The 18,039-nt window shown below is 45.0% G+C and overlaps 1 protein-coding gene across 2 annotated transcripts in view; it reads right to left on the reverse strand.

Annotated features, from left to right (window-relative positions):
- GALNT10 (polypeptide N-acetylgalactosaminyltransferase 10) overlaps positions 1-12,483 on the reverse strand; it is an 82,109-nt gene extending 69,626 nt beyond the window's left edge. The window contains exon 1 of one of the 2 annotated variants that reach the window (XM_050312141.1): positions 12,226-12,483. In XM_050312141.1, the coding sequence (XP_050168098.1) occupies positions 12,226-12,387 (162 nt within the window). In that variant the 5' untranslated portion in view covers positions 12,388-12,483. Of the gene's footprint in view, positions 1-11,403; positions 11,423-12,225 lie in introns of those variants that run through there. The other variant, XM_050312143.1, reaches the window with a different exon arrangement.
- Positions 12,484-18,039: the final 5,556 nt, after the last annotated feature.

An 18,039-nucleotide genomic window follows, 5' to 3' on the forward strand; every position in this document is an offset into this window, starting at 1 on the left:
ACCTTCGGGATCACAACGACTGGGTACGACAGGTTTTTGACCTGATTTCTCCAGGTCTTGTGTCCATGGCTTATGTTCAGCGTGGCCTGCATCTACTGCCCTGCAGCTCTTGAGCAAAAGCCACCCATGATCCCTGAGGAAGAGCAGCAGGGCACCATCCTCCTCCTCTCCCCTTCACCTCAGGATTTGAAACGCAAGTAACCCAGAGTCCCAGATGGAACTCGGGGCTGAGAGTTGTGTCCTTCACAAGAGGTGGTCGATGCCAAGGATGGCTGCTGGGCTTCTGGGCAAGAGCTATCCAGAAGAAAAACATGAGCACACACCCCAGGGGCTTGATGAACAAGAACTCTGGACCCACGATGTCAGGTCTGGAGGAAATCAGCTGATTCCTCAGGACCCTTCTCTGCCTCAGCCCTTTGGGTACCAAGGTCTCTCATTTCCTGGGGTTTTCTAGTTCACCCAAATACCTACATTACATAAACAGTGACAGACTCAAAGGGACAATAATTTTCTAAATGATGAAGAAATTAAGGGAAACATACAGACAAGAGTACCAGTTGTTCTCTCAATTAAACCTTAACTGATTTGGAAGACAGCCCGTCAGCTACATATAGATAACCCTAAAAATAACTATTTTCCATTCCTACCCTAAAACTGATCCATAAACCACTACATTTCTCATGTTCTGTCCATTCAGCTTTTTCCATCACACAACCATATTTCTTCCACTTCATCCTGCAGCACTGGTCCCACTAATCACTGACATATGCTCCAGCACAGAGCATTTCCTCTGGCATGCTTTAAAAAGAAGCACTGTCACCAGAGCAATATAAGTGCTGGCAAATATGGTCTGTCAGGTTTTGTTTTCAAGGACTATAAAAATAGACTTCACTGCATTAGGCTGGAAAACTCATACCCTCTAGAAATAATTTTTAAAACAAGTTTTCACATGGCTTGTTATTGTTTTCAAATATCCAGAGAGAAAAATCTGTACTTTTCTATTTAATTTCACATTTTTCAGGTTAAGCCAATATTTGAGTTCTTTTATACGACTGACAATTCCCAGCTAATTTATCAGCAATGCCAGTGCTCTCCGCTCACTCACATCAATTCCCAGCTTCTCAGAAGTATTTCTACCATGAGCAGCCTCTTATTATAAAAATATCAGCACTAGAAAAACCACAAGACATCACTTGTTTCCAGAGCTTGGGCTTTCCACTCATGATGACCAGTATTAGTTTATGCTGGTAACAGCTTTGGCCAAAATGCATGAAAAGGGATCTTGGCACAGATAGAGGTTCAAGACGTTTTCCTGTTAGTTTGTAATTGCTTTGCCAAGGACTCTTTTTCTGTAATCAGCAGGCCCAAGTTCCTACTGGCAGGAAATATGATGAATGAAAACTTGTTATCTTTTATACACAGATACTCTGCAGCAAACAAAACCAAGGACAACACGAGTAGGACCTTCACACACTGCAGATAAGACTTTTCCAGCCTTCCACATCCCTGTTAGCAGAGCCCACAACCCACATTTGAAGATCAGAAACAATCTGAGGCAGAAGGGGTAAAGAATCACATTTCCAAAAATCAACAGCACCAGCAGGAAATTGGTAACAACGATTATCTGGATAATTCTGTGGTCTTCGTGCATACAACCAGATACACCTCAGCAAGTTTCTGCATCAAAATCCCAGGTCTTCCAATATTTTGCAGATATTTTTGCAGTTTACTTCCACGGCCTCAGTATCAAGCAAACAAAATAATTTTGAGAAGTATCATTCCAAACACTTTAATTGTTCATTCCAAACACTTTAATTGTACCAATATAACTTCTTTACTGTTGTGAATAAGACCTGTGAGCAGATGCTGGTTTTCTGAAGGGAGATTTCTTTTTCCAGGCTAAATTACTACCTTGAATCAGCTTCCAAAACAGCCACACACGTGTAAAAAATAGGCAGCATGCAGCAGCAAAACATCAGTAGGAGTTTCAGGTATTTCTAACACAGTAAGCCACGCCCTGAGAATCAAAGGGAAGTGGCAGTCCACAGTGTTATTTGGTGGATCAGCAAAACCAACATAAGCAGGAGTGGAAAAAAAGTTATTCCTTATTATTTGGCTATCACACACGAAACACTGGCAACAGGCCACCTGGAAGATAAATGAGAAGACAGAAGATAATCACAGGGTTCACTTCTTTTTGAGATCCTGAATAAGCCTGTTACATAGTGGCTAATATGAAGCGACAGTCAGGCTAAATTTAAGTGACCTTCTGTAATGTTACAGAAAATAACTTACTTGCCTAACAGAAGCCCTTTACAACATCATTATGTCTGTATTTATCTAGTTTTAGGGGTTCTGATTTTCTTTAGTGAGGGAATATATTTTGCTTGTACTTATCTGAGCTGCAAGTACAGTCTCTAAAGAGAGCCACTTCCAAGGAAGCAGAGTTAAGATTAAAGTCAGTCTGAGCAGAAATGAAGGAGCTGCTCACTCTTTTAAAAATAATAAAAAACCTCCAAAACCCAAAAAAATCTTATGGGATGCCAGTCCTGGTTACGTGGTTATTTTTATATCATACCCTAGATCAAAGTCAACTAAGACTCTTATTTTTCAAAGGAACATCACACTCTAAGTCATCTTCGAAAACTTTGTTCTAAACATTAAGAACACTCAAACTCTGTTTCACCTGTTTTATTTATTAAGAAACAGCTCATGCTTACTAGTCCCTGTGAACATTTCTTCTTTGGACTTCCATCTGAAGGCTAAGAAATGTTAGGGAATGCTCAAGAAAGGAAAAAAACCTACCTCTTTGCCATCATGGAGAAAAATTATCTCCCTGGTGTTAGGAACTAGCTAAAAGTAACCTCCTAAATGGATCTGAACTAAAGCAAAGGTAACTTATACAAAGACAAGCTTATGTGATCTTCCACTGAAAAAAAAACACAAGACTGGCTACTGGAGGTTTTAAATGTTAAATCTTCTGAATAATCATAAGAAAAGATGGAGAACAAGATGACTCTCCTTTGAAAAGTCACCTTAGCTTGCACACATAACTGCAAGCAAAGGATTTCAGGCTTTAGAGATCAAGCAGAGCAGAACTTTTCATAGCAACCTAATCTTGTAAAAACAGTTGTTCAAGAGGGCAAAAGCAAAGCAGCTCTGCACGGAGGAGGAACAGCTGACAGTGCTTCCAGATCTGGTAAAGCCCCAAAACATCACGAGACTTTGACTAACAAAGACAAAATGCCAATCTAATCAGATTTTTTGGAAAGGGAGAGTATACAAACAAGAAAGAACATTTCATGCATCCTCTTGCAGGAGACAGACTGATTTACTGTTATTCTGCAAATCTTTTATTTTTATGATCAAATAGCTCTCCAGCAGGAAGACAGCTCATTTATAGGCACCCTAATTTAAGACACTAGTTCAAATATTTGTTCGAAATTTCACCCCTTTGCTGGTCATTATTTCAGTAAATAGCTGCAGTTTCTGTCTATTTAGAAAAGTATTCTGAAATGCCTTTGGGAAGTTTCACTTCAGCAGTTGCCTTGTGATCTGCAACCACGCAGAGCAGGACAAGGTCTCTCTTTGAAAGCTACATCAGGGAGACATGTCAGGTCACTGCTACATCAGCTACATGTGACAAACACATGAGAATACACATTAGTGCTGAGGGATAAGGCTTTGAAGAGAAATTAGTTATCTCCCTGCAGAAGCAATGCTCAGCTTAGCAGGGAAGGATGCCAGCATTCACTGTCTTGAAAGACAGTTTTTAGAAGTTGCTTTCTGCTACTTGTGCTAATTGCAAAGAGAAAAGTATTAAAGCTGAAAAATTAGTAAGAAGTTGCAAATGGAAGAGAAAAAAAGAAATCACCTTATTTGGTGACATTAAGAGTGACCTTCTCCACCAGACTGGGGAGCACTACACAGTCAAGCCTTCCCTGCCTCCATCCTCCTTCCCTTCCTTTGCTTTCTATTTCTGGCCAAGGGAAGAATCATAATATCCACAGGAGTGACATGAATTTGCCTAAAACAGGGTTTCCATTTTAAACCCTCAGGTTGTCTGAAGGAACTCATGAGGGACACTACTCCCAATAGCTGGCAGCCTGCATTTCCAAGAAAATGACAGGTAGACTGCATAAAACCTTTTCATTATTGAGAGCTACAGATGATATGCCATGAACGGTCATCAGCCTTAGAAAGATAACTAACCAAAGCGAGAAGGTGCAAAGCAGCATCAGAGGAAACTCCGTGAGAGGGATAGCAGAGATTTTCCTTATAATAAAATCAACAAGTTTTCTAATGAAGCAAGTTTCTTCCTTGGATATTGGCAAGACCAGAGCACCACTTATACTCCACTGTAACTGTGGTTAAAAAGCCTTAATTATAGATATATGCTCTAGAGAGCTCTCTTATAACCTGGAGCTAAGATTAGAGAAAATGGAGGAACTGTAAAAGGGCAGGGAAGAGAGCTAATTATTTAGAAAGAAAAGCAAATTTAAGGACCAAGAAATGGTAGACCTCCCCTCTTTGAAGCTGCAATTTAAAGCTTTATCAAGTTTATGAACAATAAGGAGACACGTCAAGTGACCCATTTCTTATATTTTAGAGGGGGCACAGGACTTTGGATGCAGAGCTGCCAGCAGAGCTCAGACACAGTAGAAGTTACTCTTCTACCCAGGCATTTGAAAAGGAGGGCTGTCTGGCAACTCATTGTGCTATGTATTGATTTACTGATCTGTAGCTTTCTCCAATCGTTTGCCAGACCCTCTAAATCTAACAAAAGAGGCACAGTCTGACAAGTCAGCCATAATTTGATATCCAGTACTACTTATATTCTTAACAAAGCTGTGTAGATAAACACTCCATTCCTTGTTACCTATCCATCATCTGGCCAGGATAACACAAATGCAGGAAATACCACCATGAGTGTTGGTTACGCTGATAGAAAAGAGATCATTGCCACTGACAGGTCAGGCTTCGTGTCGAATAAAGCAGGACCAGTAGCAATTACTTGCTCCCTGGGTTGTAAGAAGTCATGACAACAGGCCAAATCTGAAGGTAAAACCACAGACTCAACACAGAGTTAAACAAGTAACAGAGAACATGAAAGGTTTTTTTCACTGCCAACAAGACAAAAAGCAGTCTGAGAGCAGAACATAAAAATTTAAAATTAGAAAGTGGGGGCTATTATGCCTGGATTTGGAAATTAGGCATCACAAGGTTACATTCTTGAAAGTGACTCAGGCACCAGGATTTACTCAGGAATCTGTGAAACCTGATAAACAGATTCACACATAGGTTCACACTATCCCTGAACTGCTAAAAATCTCCACCAACAGCTATTGGTTTTGCAAACGATCTGGGACCTGAAAGCAACTCAGAATGTCTTTTTATACATGTCTCTAGAAGCAGAAGAATCCCAGGCCAAGCTGTATCCAGAAGGAATATGTGAGTGGCCAAACTGCACTAGGACTGACTGAAACCGTTCTGTCCAGGGCTGATAGCTCAGGTTAAGACAAAGTGCAAATGCAGGGGTAGAAAGACTATTCCCATTTTGATTCCAGAATAGGAAGAGATAGATACAAAATTAACAGAAAATAACTATGCAGCTTTAACCCAACCTACCTCAGTTTGACTAAAGTCAATGAATGACTATTCAAATAATCATTAATATCTGCTTGCCACCACCAGTATATCCCATCAGAACAGCCACTTTTTGATCCATTCAGGCAGGGAAAAATTTCTTTCCAGTTTTCCAGGAGAGGTGATCCAGAAGTAAATGTACACACAGACTCAGGCCACTTGATCTGAATGGACCTATTACTGTTAAAAGATTTCATTTGCACCAAGTCACTGCAGCCACCTCTCTCCCTGTGTGTACACAGGGTCGTGCATTATTCATGCTACTGTTGAACAAAAGCATCGCTAACTCGGGTTACTCTGCAGAGTTAACAGGATGCAAGCATGAAGCACGATGGACACTAGAGAAAGAGAGTGTCCTCTGATGGCAAACATCACAGCAGCTTTGTTTACACGAGGGTTTACACTGCACTGAAGTGCCATGAAGCAGCACAGTGCACTCCAGTTGAGGTGCACTCCAAAAAAGCCCACCAGCGACAGCTCCACTAAAATCCACAGGGTAACAAGCTCGCAGGTTGAAACACCTGCTTTGACAGGGAATCAAAACAAATTTCTGCAGCACACTTTTTTTTCCTACAGATATTTTGAGCACACAGTGGAATCCCTCCTATCAACTCCTAATGCACCCCACCAGCTCTGTACTTCCCAGAAGGAAGCTGAAGGTTGCCTGCCTGTGTCACCTGGTACAGGAAAAGGTTGCACAGAAAACAGGAGCAGAAAGCAGCTTGCTTTAACACCTGGATACAATTTCCTCAGTGTTTGAGTTAGACAGGATCTGTTCTTATGTAATGTAAGTGAGGTCACAGTTGGTTCCACAAAGGAGCAAATACAGAGCGACAGGAAGGTAAACTGCAGCTCTTTGTCTCTTTGTAGTGACGCCTGCAACTGTATTCAAACAGGGAGGAGAAGATGACACCACATAACTAAAAGTCTGGTTGATAGCGTTTTTCTGCCTAATTTCACCAGCGCTCATCAGGGTGGTTATAAACCTCCTGTTAGTTTTGCAGTCCTCTTAGTCAAGTACATGGCAATTACCTGGCAGGAAATTTACAACTCCAGTTGCTCTTCAATCTTGCTGTCTCTCACAATTTGATTCATATTCATACAGGAAAATCACACAGCTCTGGAGATCACCACATGATTTTCACCAGTGACCTAAAGTGTAGTCCAGATGCCAGGGGCCAAAAAGTTTTGCTGCAGAAGCGTTCCCTCTATGAAGAGAGGTCACCGTGGTAGCAATTAAGAATTGCATGTGGAGCATGTTTGAACAGTGAAACAGAACTACTTTTCCAACAACATGACCTGCTCCATAATAAGGAACACCAAGTGTAATAAACCTTTTATTTTCACACAGCATAGGAGACCTACAATAGAGCTCTCTTGTTCATTCAGGTGTGTGCTGCCGTTACAGAAGACCACCACTCTGAGACCTTGAGTGAACACCACTGAAAGCTCCAGTTCCTTAATAAACATCTTTTCCAAATTTTACTTTGCACTTTACAGCTGTGAGATGGTTTAGACACTTCACATTCACTTCAGCTCACTTTGCCAATCAAGAGTACAGGCCATACTTCTCTCGTTGAGGACACCCTGCTTGCTTCACAAGTGCACTGAAGTGATCACCTTCAGACTAGCCCATGCTGGGAATCAGTCACTCTTAAATTAAAACAGGCTTGCTCAGCTCTAGCATTTGCACTTCGGTCCTTAGATGCTGATTGTTTTACACCATACTTGAAAATAAGCTTTTCAAAGTTTTCCTTTACATCAGCTCATGTGTGACTGGCAAATACAACAGTCAACATGGCAATCTCCAAGAGGTCTGTGATGAGCCAGGCCCCAGACAGGAGCAGCAAGAAGGTCTAGGGCACGACCAGTCTAATTGACAAAGAAATCTGCCTATGACGTACAGAGAGCTGGTTGTTCTATTTACCTCTGGTTGGCAGAGAGCAGAAAGGTTTTCCTCACACTTTTCCCTCCACAGCCTTGGCAGCACAGAATCTGTTGTTTAACAGACATCCTCTTCCTCATCAGCTTTTGCCAACAACAACATCACGCTGACAAACCTTGACAACTTCACAGCTGCCCCCGGGGTCAGAACAGCAAAGTCCATCATCTTCCTCTGCTGAGAAGGCCATCAGCAGCAGCACCACTCCCCACTCAGCTCATCACTAGGACTACATTTTCACCAACAGTGGCTGGAAACTTTAAGCTCAATTGTACTGAAGCCAAAGTTTATGACCCCAAACTTTCCAAAAGCAGCATTCTCACAAACCCTTTTTCAATGACAGGTTTGCAGGTGGTTTCTCACTCCCAAGGAAGCAGCAGGTAGGAAGCACCCCACTTCACTCCAGCCTGCTGGCAGCAGAGGGCACCACACAATCACCGATGTGATTTATACACTTCCATCATGCTCCTGAGTTAATTTATAGAGCACAAATTACTGCTACAACAAGCTACAGGGCGACTCCATAAAGCATTCATCATATCAGATAAAAACGCACTGCCACGAAAGGCAGCTAATTTGCTACAGTGCTTTCAGCCAGCAATTCACAGAAAAATGTTCAAGCTTAGTATCTCTCCGAGTTCAAATGCCACATTCCCAGAACAGCAGGTGGCACACAGAGTGAGGATCTCCAGCCTGACCACAGAGGTGCAGAGCAGTATCTCTGCAGAGCACCAGAAGTCATGTAAATACTTGCATGAGCCCAAACATCAACCACCAGCCCACAACCCAACTCATCCGTGGTTTCCGTACTGCAACGCTACACACACATCAATTAAACATTTTGGCTGAGGATGCTCAGCAGTCTCTGAGGTAGACAGCAGAGATCCAGGAGACAAAAGGAATAGCTGCATCTCTTTTGCTGCTTCTTCCCACCCCCACACCTACAGATCGTATGTTTTTACTTATTGAATACTTGTTAAAAAAAGAAAAAGATGAAACGACAGAAAAGTCAATCTGCATTCCACGAGCACACCGATACACTCAGAGCGGTGAGCAAACAGGGCAGTCATGAAGTCTAAGGAGCTTCTAAGCTGTCAGCAAAACACTTCAGTACCACGATACCACCATCCACAGTTAAAGCCAAACCTGTTACCCACGCCATGAAAAAAGGACTTCCCAGATCATCTCCTTTGCTGAGTGACTGTACATAGTGGCAGAGGCCACTTCTGAGCACACAGCTGTACTGAGGATTCACTCAACGCACCAGCTTTTCTGAAGAGATCTGCAGGACGACCTTGAGGCCAAGACCTTGATGCCTTAAGGCCATCCCTTCTCTGCAGAGCAAAAAGGGCCCCACAGAGCTGCAAGAGAACAAACCCGAAGGCAGAAGGAAAGAGCACAGACCTCACCCTCCTTATTAAAGCAATACACTATTTTCAACCACCATAATGTTTCCCCTGAACATGTAAATACAGAGGCAATTAGCTGTCTAGGCACTTCCACAGAAACCATTTAGAATAATCTTCCCTAGAATATATTTACATGGTTTCTGATTGCTTAATTTTCTGAACATTTGTTACAGACGCTAGAAAGATTAAATAAAGCAAAATCACCTATAGTGATATATTGCCATTCTGAAGGTAGCATGCAGCACAGATAGACAACAAAAACTCCTAGCTGGTTTCAAACTTCAAAATTTTAGCATCACAACTCAATGCTCTAGGAATTGCTTTATAGCTTTAATTCAGCTGTTTCTTAAAACCTTTTCCCCCCTTTGCTGTTACTCTGAAAGATAAAACTACTGACTGAAACAGCAGACACCATTTAAAGAGAAAGAATGAGCCTGGACAGAGATTTCATTGAGAAGCTCAATTCTGCAGTACATAGGAAATGTCCTCAATTCAAAGATTAGGCTTCACAAAAAGGCAAATTAAAGCCAGAAACAGAAGAAAATCTTTTCTGACTGCTATGAATATAATTTTTTATTATTATTGCCTCCTCTCATCTGGAGTTTTTTTATTAAGAAGTCAGCTCTTCTGAATGGCTACAGGAACAGGCAGACAAACAGCATATTCATTTACAAGCTGGAAGTTGATTAGTAAGTACAAAACCCATGAATGCTTGTCAGGACCAAAGAAGAGAGGCTGGAATCACTGAATGTGAGGATGCCTAAAAAACTCTCTGCAGTCAGCTGGCAGATACCTCTATGACAACAGTAAAACAAACCCACACAACTAAACAGAAAAACAAAATCCCATTTAGTTTGTTTTTATTCTGCTTCATTTGAAATTATTTTTACCAAGACAGCCCATTGTCCTTTAGGGTATGTTTTCCCTTGCTCAGTGTAACTAGAGCTATCATTGCAGGGCCAAATCCTTCAAAAAACCAGGCACATGAAACAAGTATATCTTCACTCACAGACCCCCTGCAGCTCATAACTCCACGTTAATTAGACTGGAAGATGAAGCCTTCAGCCTAAAACCCAGTAAGTCTGATTTATACAAGTGCAGAGAGGCTTTATTGCAAATTTTCCTGCTGTACAGACATTTCCCGCCCAGCTCAACACACCATCAAAACAAAAGCAGATCTCAATTCACTGACAGCTGCCACACTTTAAAGAGACATAGAAAAATGGAGTCGACATTGTGTACAACAGGGGCAGCACAGGATGTCTAAATACTGAGAACACTGCACAGACACAGGAACCAGCAGTGAGGTACTGCCTGGCTTCCAGCTACCCAAAGCCCACGGCACAAGGACAATTTTGGAAGACCAAAAATATTAAAAGTCAGCTTGTCACTTTGAAGCCCCCTAAGAATAATTACCAACTTTCTCCTCATTACCTCTGGAGGACACATGATTTTACAATGGTGTTCATTTCGCCAGAACACCACACCACGTGGAGCCATGGAACAGGACCACGGGGCTTGATTTCTACCAGTCAGGCAAAATAGATTCCCTGCATCCCATGGAAATACAAGTATAAGGCAGTAACATCAGGAACACCAGGCATTTAATGACCACCGTGTGTGTCAAAGGGACTTCTGTGCAGGTCTGAGGATTCTCTACAGATTTTATGCTTTATGGCAGGCAACAGCTGAACCCTTTCCCTACCAGCATGGGACATTACAAAGCTATAAGCATAGTTATATCCAGACTTGCACGAAATGCTTGAATTTGAAAAAGCATTTCTTGTGGGAAAGAAGAACTCAGTCCCATTTTGACTACAGCTCTTAGAGAGCCTTCTCTCCCTCATAGCAGAAATTGTCACAGCAGGTTTCTCCACCTTTATGGTGCAGTTATAGCAGCAAGTCTCCAAGGAGGGAAAGATTTAGGCAACTAAGAGTTTTAAGTGGTTTTGAACAAGCAAAGCCTTGGAGAGTGACAGCTGAACTGATAGTTACACACCGACAATTTAAGCTTTCAAGTCCCAATCACTCTTAATGATACAAAGCCAAACCCAGAAGGGGACAAAGCAATTACAGAGCCAAAAGTAAGTGCAGCTAAATGGAGCTTCCAAACGTCTAATTTGGGTGATCTAGCCTTCCTGACTCACACACTATGCAGAAAGCTTTGGCTGTTTGGCTGTTAAATTTACTACTACACCAGTGGGACAAGAAAGGAATGTGTTACAACATCCTCGGGCCACGTATCCAGCAGTCATCCTCTGCCTCTAAGGGAGAGTTATCCGCTTCTCTTTTCCCAAAGGAGGATCACTCCACTGACATAATCTCCAAGCTCCACCTGGTACTTTCTGCTAGCCCTCGCCCTAAGCTCAGCTGCAACAGGTAACAGGTGGTGTTTGCTCTCCACACCTTTCCAAAGCAGGTGAAGAGACGTGGCAGCGAGGCACACCCTTAGGAGGTGGAATTGCTGTCCTTTCCTATGCCAGGATGGGAGAAGCTCCCCTTCCTTACTCCTCGGCGCAAGAAGCAAAGACCTTGCTTTACTCCCTTACCGAGCTCAGCCAAAAAAACCCAAAAAACCCAAAAAGCAAGCAGAGCCTCCCCGTCCCCGCAAGAAAGTACAGGCGCTCCCCGTCCAACCTCCCGGGCACGGAACGGGGAAAACAGTTCGGGATGGGGAAAACAGCTCGGGATGGGGAAAACAGCTCGGGATGGGGAAAACAGCTCGGGATGGGGAAAACAGCTCGGGATGGGGAAAACAGCTCGGGATGGGGAAAACAGCTCGGGATGGGGAAAACAGCTCGGGATGGGGAAAACAGCTCGGGATGGGGAAAACAGCTCGGGATGGGGAAAACAGCTCGGGATGGGGAAAACAGCTCGGGATGGGGAAAACAGCTCGGGATGGGGAAAACAGCTCGGGATGGGGAAAACAGCTCGGGATGGGGAAAACAGCTCGGGATGGGGAAAACAGCTCGGGATGGGGAAAACAGCTCGGGATGGGGAAAACAGCTCGGGATGGGGAAAACAGCTCCTTCCCCGGGAACACAGCAGCCCACCGCCGATCCCCCTCCCTCGCCTCCTCCTCTTTGGGGGCGGCCGCCGCTCCTCGCCCCCCATCCCTGCCGAGATGCCGGCGAGGGACGCGCCCAGCCGAGCGATGGAGCAGCCCCCTCCATCCCTCCGGGACTCGCAGGCAGCGGCTCTCCCCCCCACCCCGTGCCCGCCACTCACCGGAGCCTCGCCCGCCGCTGCCCCCGCCGCGGCCGCCCCGTCCGCGCCGCCCTCCGGCTGCCGCTCGCGGTACAGGGACCACAGCCCCACGTTGGGCAGGAACACCAGGGCGGCCAGCGCCAGCCCCACCGCCTGCAGCAGCCGCTTCTGCTTCCGCCGCATCGGGGCGAGGAGCGGGGATGGAGGGGATGGAGAGGAGGGAGCGGGGACGGAGCCGCCGCCGCCCCCGCCGCGCTCCCGGAGCGCAACTTTCGGCGGCGGCGCCGGGCGGCAACTCCGGCACTTCCGCTCCCAGCGCGGGGAGGTGGGCGGTGCCTGCGGGGCGGGCGGTGCCTTCAGGCACCGCCCACCCCGCAGGCACCGCCCACCTCCCAAAAAAGCCCCGCCCCCCGCTAATGACCTTCTGTTAATGACCCCCCACGGACACGCAGCAACCGGTGGGGACAAGGTTCCTGTCCACTAAGAACTCCGGGGATGGAGATGCCGTTCCCGGCCATACCGTACCGCTCCGAATCAATCCCCCATCCCGTTAAAAGGGGATGCCAACTTAATTCGGATGCTCTTAATTCGGATGCCAACGAAGCGGTTTCTGCTATACCGTAAACTGGATGATTTGCGGGCGCAGGGTAGTGTTTTCTTGGGGTGTGTTTTTGGGTTTATTTGGAGGCTTGTTATTGTTTGGAGTTATTTGTTTGTTTGGTTTTAGGTTGGGGTTTTTGTTGGTTTTTGGCTTGTTTGATTTTGCTTTTGTTTTGGTTTTGGGGGTTTTGGTTTTGTATTTTTTTTGTTTGTTTTTGTTTTTGGGTTTTTTGTGTTTGTTTGTTTGTTTGTGGTTTTTTTTGTGGTTTTTTTTTTTTTTTTTTTTTTTTTTTTTTTTAAGAAGAAAGCAATGGCACCACAGCTCTCCCAAAAACGGGGAGCGGATTCGTTCTTGACAAAGAGCAGCAGCCCCCGGTGCTCAGGAAGATGCTCTGCCAGCAGAACAGCCGCGGCTCGGCTGTGTCAATAGCAAAGCTGTGACGATCCGGTGCCCTGCTGGGCACTGGTAAAATAACTATTAGTTCTCTTCCAATGCAGACCCCCGCAGGGAAGTATCTTATTTCCTAGAGCAACAACAAAAACTCTACGTAAACCCGTTACGTGCCCCAGCATTTGCAGCTCTTGCCACCCTCACCCCACACCAGCAAGTGGATTTTAAACTTAAATAAACTTCCATAACCCGCTAGATGGCATCTTCCAGCAGATTTCAGTGCCTGCTGCGAGACCCAAATTGTAAAGGAAAGCATTTAATTTAGAGAGCAGGTTAGAGTTCCTAAGTCTAACTACACGTTAAGGTAGCTCGTGCTTTCATTTTAATTATCGATGAGAATTTGTCACCAGCTGATTTCTTTACTAGAAATGTTAATGCTTCCATTGTTTCTCTGCGGGTGGAGAAGATACCGAGCCATGAAATCCCCTTGCTCCTGCCCTTAGAGCAAAGCATATTCCCTTTATCATCACTGAATCACCTCGGGCAGTGCAGAGACTTCGGCTGCTCTTGAATAATGCATAGCCACTAAAATTGTACAACAATAAAGCTACATATACGTTACCTGATACTGTGAGAATCCAGGCTGGAAAGCTACAGTACCTCTGATTTAATACTGCAGTGTCAGTGTACTGCCATATGGACCCTTATAATAACATCCACATCCCCTTGCCTCTGCAAGAGCTCTTTGAAAAGTGGTTGTGAAATAGCAGGCGGTTTCGTAGGGATGCACACAGGCTTAGAGGCTGCCCTTGGCAGAACATCCTCATTTATATAAAGAAATGACAGCCACCAAGTTCGAGAGTTAATTAAAACAAAGCCACTAGCTGGCTTGACATATGTTTAAATTTAGGATTGTGAGCCTGCTTGCTAAATTAAATGTTTGCCTCATAAATTGACTTCAGAGGAGTTGCACCAGTTTTAACTGGGAACAGATTATGGCTGGTGCTGCAGGTAGATCAGTGTTTTGCATATGTGAGAACATCCCAAACAATCAAACCCTGTGAGGAGTCTTGTAGGAACTGAAGTCTGGCTGCTCCTCGGTGATCACTCTGGAAATGGCTGTTCCAGGTCTTTCCTTTCTGCTTTAAGAGAAAATGAATCCTGTTGGGCTTACCAATTAAAATCATTTATGCTCCATGCAGCTGCCTCAGTCCCAAATAAATAGAAGTTCTTCTAGTAAAGGTAGAACATATTTCCCTCTCCTCTTTCTCCTGAAGTGCTTTGGTGGAGGCAGAGCTCTGATTTTGGCCTGTTGGATGCAATGCCTTGGGGATTAATCTGGTACATGAAAAATAAACATGGATTTACATTTCTGAGAAAGAAGAAAGCCTGTGGCTCTTAAGCCTCTAACTGGAAAGGGAAATGGTGTACCTTCCCCAGGCATCTTTTCAAAACAAATATAGGATAAATTAATAGCAGCTCAATCCCCACTTGGAAACTCTCTTTCCTAGTGAGCTGGGCTGCCTGGTTTGCAACGTGTGTACAAGGCAGAGTGCACCAAAAGTGGGTAATGGCATCATGAAAATTAAAAGCCTTGATGAAGGGTGAGGAGCAGGGGTGACCAGAGGGACTTGGTCAGCAGATGCTGGGAAAGGGCAGGAGAGCATTGAAAAATGCTAATGGGAGTGGATGTGACAGGAGTTCCTGGGATAAAGCCCACAGATGGCATGACAGCATGGAGACGAGATGGCACAGACTTAGGGAATCAGTGCTCTCCTGCCTTCTGGTCTCCTCCAACTGCAGCTCCTCAGGGCAAGGGCTGACTCATGTGAAGGGCTGGATTCTGACCTTGGGACTGTTGCAGGGGATGCTAATGGAAAGCAGGCAGTCCTTTACATACCTGCAAGTGAGCTGAATGGTTATGGGATCCCCCCCTCCCCTGCTCAGTGGTCGTGAGAGAGAGTAGAGCTGGTTTTCCCATACCCTCAGCTGCTGTGCCAGCCTGATAACATGGGTTAGGGGGAGAAAACACTGCCAGAGGGTTGGCATATCTGCAAGGGGGAAATGGGGATCAAAATACCAGATGCTGCAGATAGGTGTTGCCACTGTGGGGGATGGAGCGTGGAGCTCCAGTCCAGGTCTCTGTGTCTGCACAGTGTTCGGTGTCAGATGGCTGCACCCGCGGGGAAAGTCAGCTCCTCCACTTTGGGTAGGTTTTTTGATAGATGTTTGTATGCTGCTGCTGTTTTCTCTTCTCTGCAAATCTCATTTTTAACCAGGAGGAGAAAAGGAAAAACAATCTTTAAAAAATGAATGAACCTCAGCCGTGGCTGTGTCACAACATGGCTTTTGTTTCCACAGCATTTATTTATCCTTCTGTGTTTATTAGTTGAAGTTCAGCTAAAATCTCATGTGAACAGAATTGATTTGTTGGGAGTTTTTCACCCCCCCCTTTTTTTCTTTCCCAATAAAATCCAATGCCCAGGAACCCACTCACCTGTGAGCAGGAGCACAGCTCTCCTCTGCTGCTCAGTGTGGGGGTGCCTGTCAGCACAGCCCCCCACAGTGATCCTGCTGGACTCCCCCAAAACCTGGAGCTGCTTCCAGCCCTCACTCAAGATGCTGCCAGACAACGTAAATGCTTGAGTAGCTCACAGAATCGAGATGATTACAGGCTTTTAAAATGAAATTGCAACATTGTCTCTGCAGGAGAGCACCCAACCCTCTCACCAGGCTTCCCAGGAATGGAAAGGTGAACATCCAAGAAACCTTGTCCCATGGTTGGGAAGCAAAGTAGGGATTTATCTGTGGCATGACTGACCTGGGGGTTTATCTGCATAGGACAGACCTATGCACAGATTCAGCAGAAAAATAAATAAAATAAAAATGGTGATCCACCTGACCAAGCAAAATCTCCAGTGTCAACAGGGAAATCTGCTTGCATTTACTTTGGACAGACAGAGCCCAGCAGTGCAGGGCAGGAGGAGGTGGTTGAAGCTGGATGCTGGTGGAGGACGCTCAGGGTCTTGCTTGGAAAGCAGTGCCATTGCCAGCGGTCCCTCCTCCAGCCTGGTGCAAAGTGGAAGGAGAGACTGGGTCCGTCTGCAGCCTGGAGAGGTGCAAAAGCAACAAAACTTTTGAGTTTCCCAGAGTGTAAAATTTTTAACTCCACTGGCCTTAAATCAGATATTTTCACTGATTGGCTGTGGCAGGTGAAATTGCTGATGCCTAAGTTGAAGCACAGTCCTGGAGGATGAGGCAGTGATGGCTTACTGGGAGGATAAATACTGGAGCAGAGCATGAAGTAAGGAGAGATGTGATGTATCACATTCCACAGTGCATACAGATGCACCAACGTATCCAGAGATTTGCTTTGCAGGGGAACATGCTGTTCCTCAGGAGTACCATGAATCTATTGCCTACCTCTTGGCCAGGCTTCCCAACCATCAGGAACATGAGTGGCTGAAGAGAAAAAGTTCTTACTTCCCTGTGCAGGGTCTGAATCATCCCAGCTCTCCTTTCTGGACTTTGGTGGCCACTGAAGACTCCACTTCTCCAGGCAAAGCTTTGCACAAAGCCACGTCAGGCTGCTTTAGTTCTAGCACTGTTTTTGCAAAGCAGCCCTGACAGTTTGTGTGTAATTGTCAGTGGGGCCCAGTTTAGGGATGAGGAGACAGAGGGTCTATTCCTGGCTGTCTACTCAAGTAACCTTATTTTAAAGGAAAAATGAAAACCGCAACTGTTGTTGCAGTCTTTCTGGCTGGTATAGGCAATGAGCCTTGTCTGCTCCCTCTGCTCTGAATTCAGAGCTGCTGCAATGAATCGGATTGATTCCAAGTCCAGTGGAGCCAGGCAGGCAGACTGCAGTCAAGATGTCCCCAAAACTGCCTGGCTTCCTGGCTTCTCCGAGCACACCGTGAATTTTGAGGCCAACACTTCCCGCGCCTCTCGGGGGATTTGGAAGCTCACGCTCTAATAATTAAGGCAGATTTGAACATCTTAGCCTTCAGCCTCACTTTTCTGACTGTTTCCCGTAGCAGCTGTTAGTGCTTGGAACAGGTACTGACTCTTAAAATGTGCTCACCATGGGCTTGCATGGTTTTAATAAGGAGGATTTTTAAAGGGATCCTCCAATGCATATATGAGAGCTGATTTCAGGGGAGGTTTGCAGCTTTCCTGTGAACAGGATCAGTTTGTGCATCACTGAGCCGAACCTGGAGGACAGGTCTGCTCTTCTTTCAGCTTGCTGGATGCACTCTAGGATGAGAGGAACATTACTGGGGTTTGATGTGTTCTTTAGGGTGGATCTGCAGTGGATCAAGAACACTTAAATGCTCAAACTCTCCTTTAACAGGTTGTTTGCAAAGTGTGGTAAACTCTGATGACACCGTTAAAAAATAACCACGTGGAAAGGGGACATCAGGATAAAGATGCTTAACCCAGCACTAAAAAATATAGAAAGGGAAAAATAAAACTGGTTATAAGGAAATTTACGTGGAGTGACTAAAAACATAAGTGATACGGATAATATCATCTGAATGACTACATTCAGTCCTACCCAGGGGAGAGGAACAAGGCCTATAAAACCTAAATAGAGGAGAATCAAATTGAGAACAGATGTCAAGGAGCGCCTTCCCAAGTGGAGAATCAAAAAAGCAGGGAATGATCTGCCAGGTAAGACTAGAGCAGACACACTGGGCCTTTCTGAGGTGGGATGTGACCCTGGAGCACGAGCCTGGGGCTGGTTTAGTGGTGGACTTGGCAGTGCTGGGTTAACAGTTGGACTCGATGATCTTAAAGGTCTTTTCCAACTTAAACAGTTCTATGATTCTGAGCACAGTCAG

This window comes from Myiozetetes cayanensis, unplaced genomic scaffold (genome assembly GCF_022539395.1).
Source record: "Myiozetetes cayanensis isolate MyiCay16 unplaced genomic scaffold, myiCay2020 scf17, whole genome shotgun sequence".
Lineage (NCBI taxonomy): Eukaryota > Metazoa > Chordata > Aves > Passeriformes > Tyrannidae > Myiozetetes > Myiozetetes cayanensis.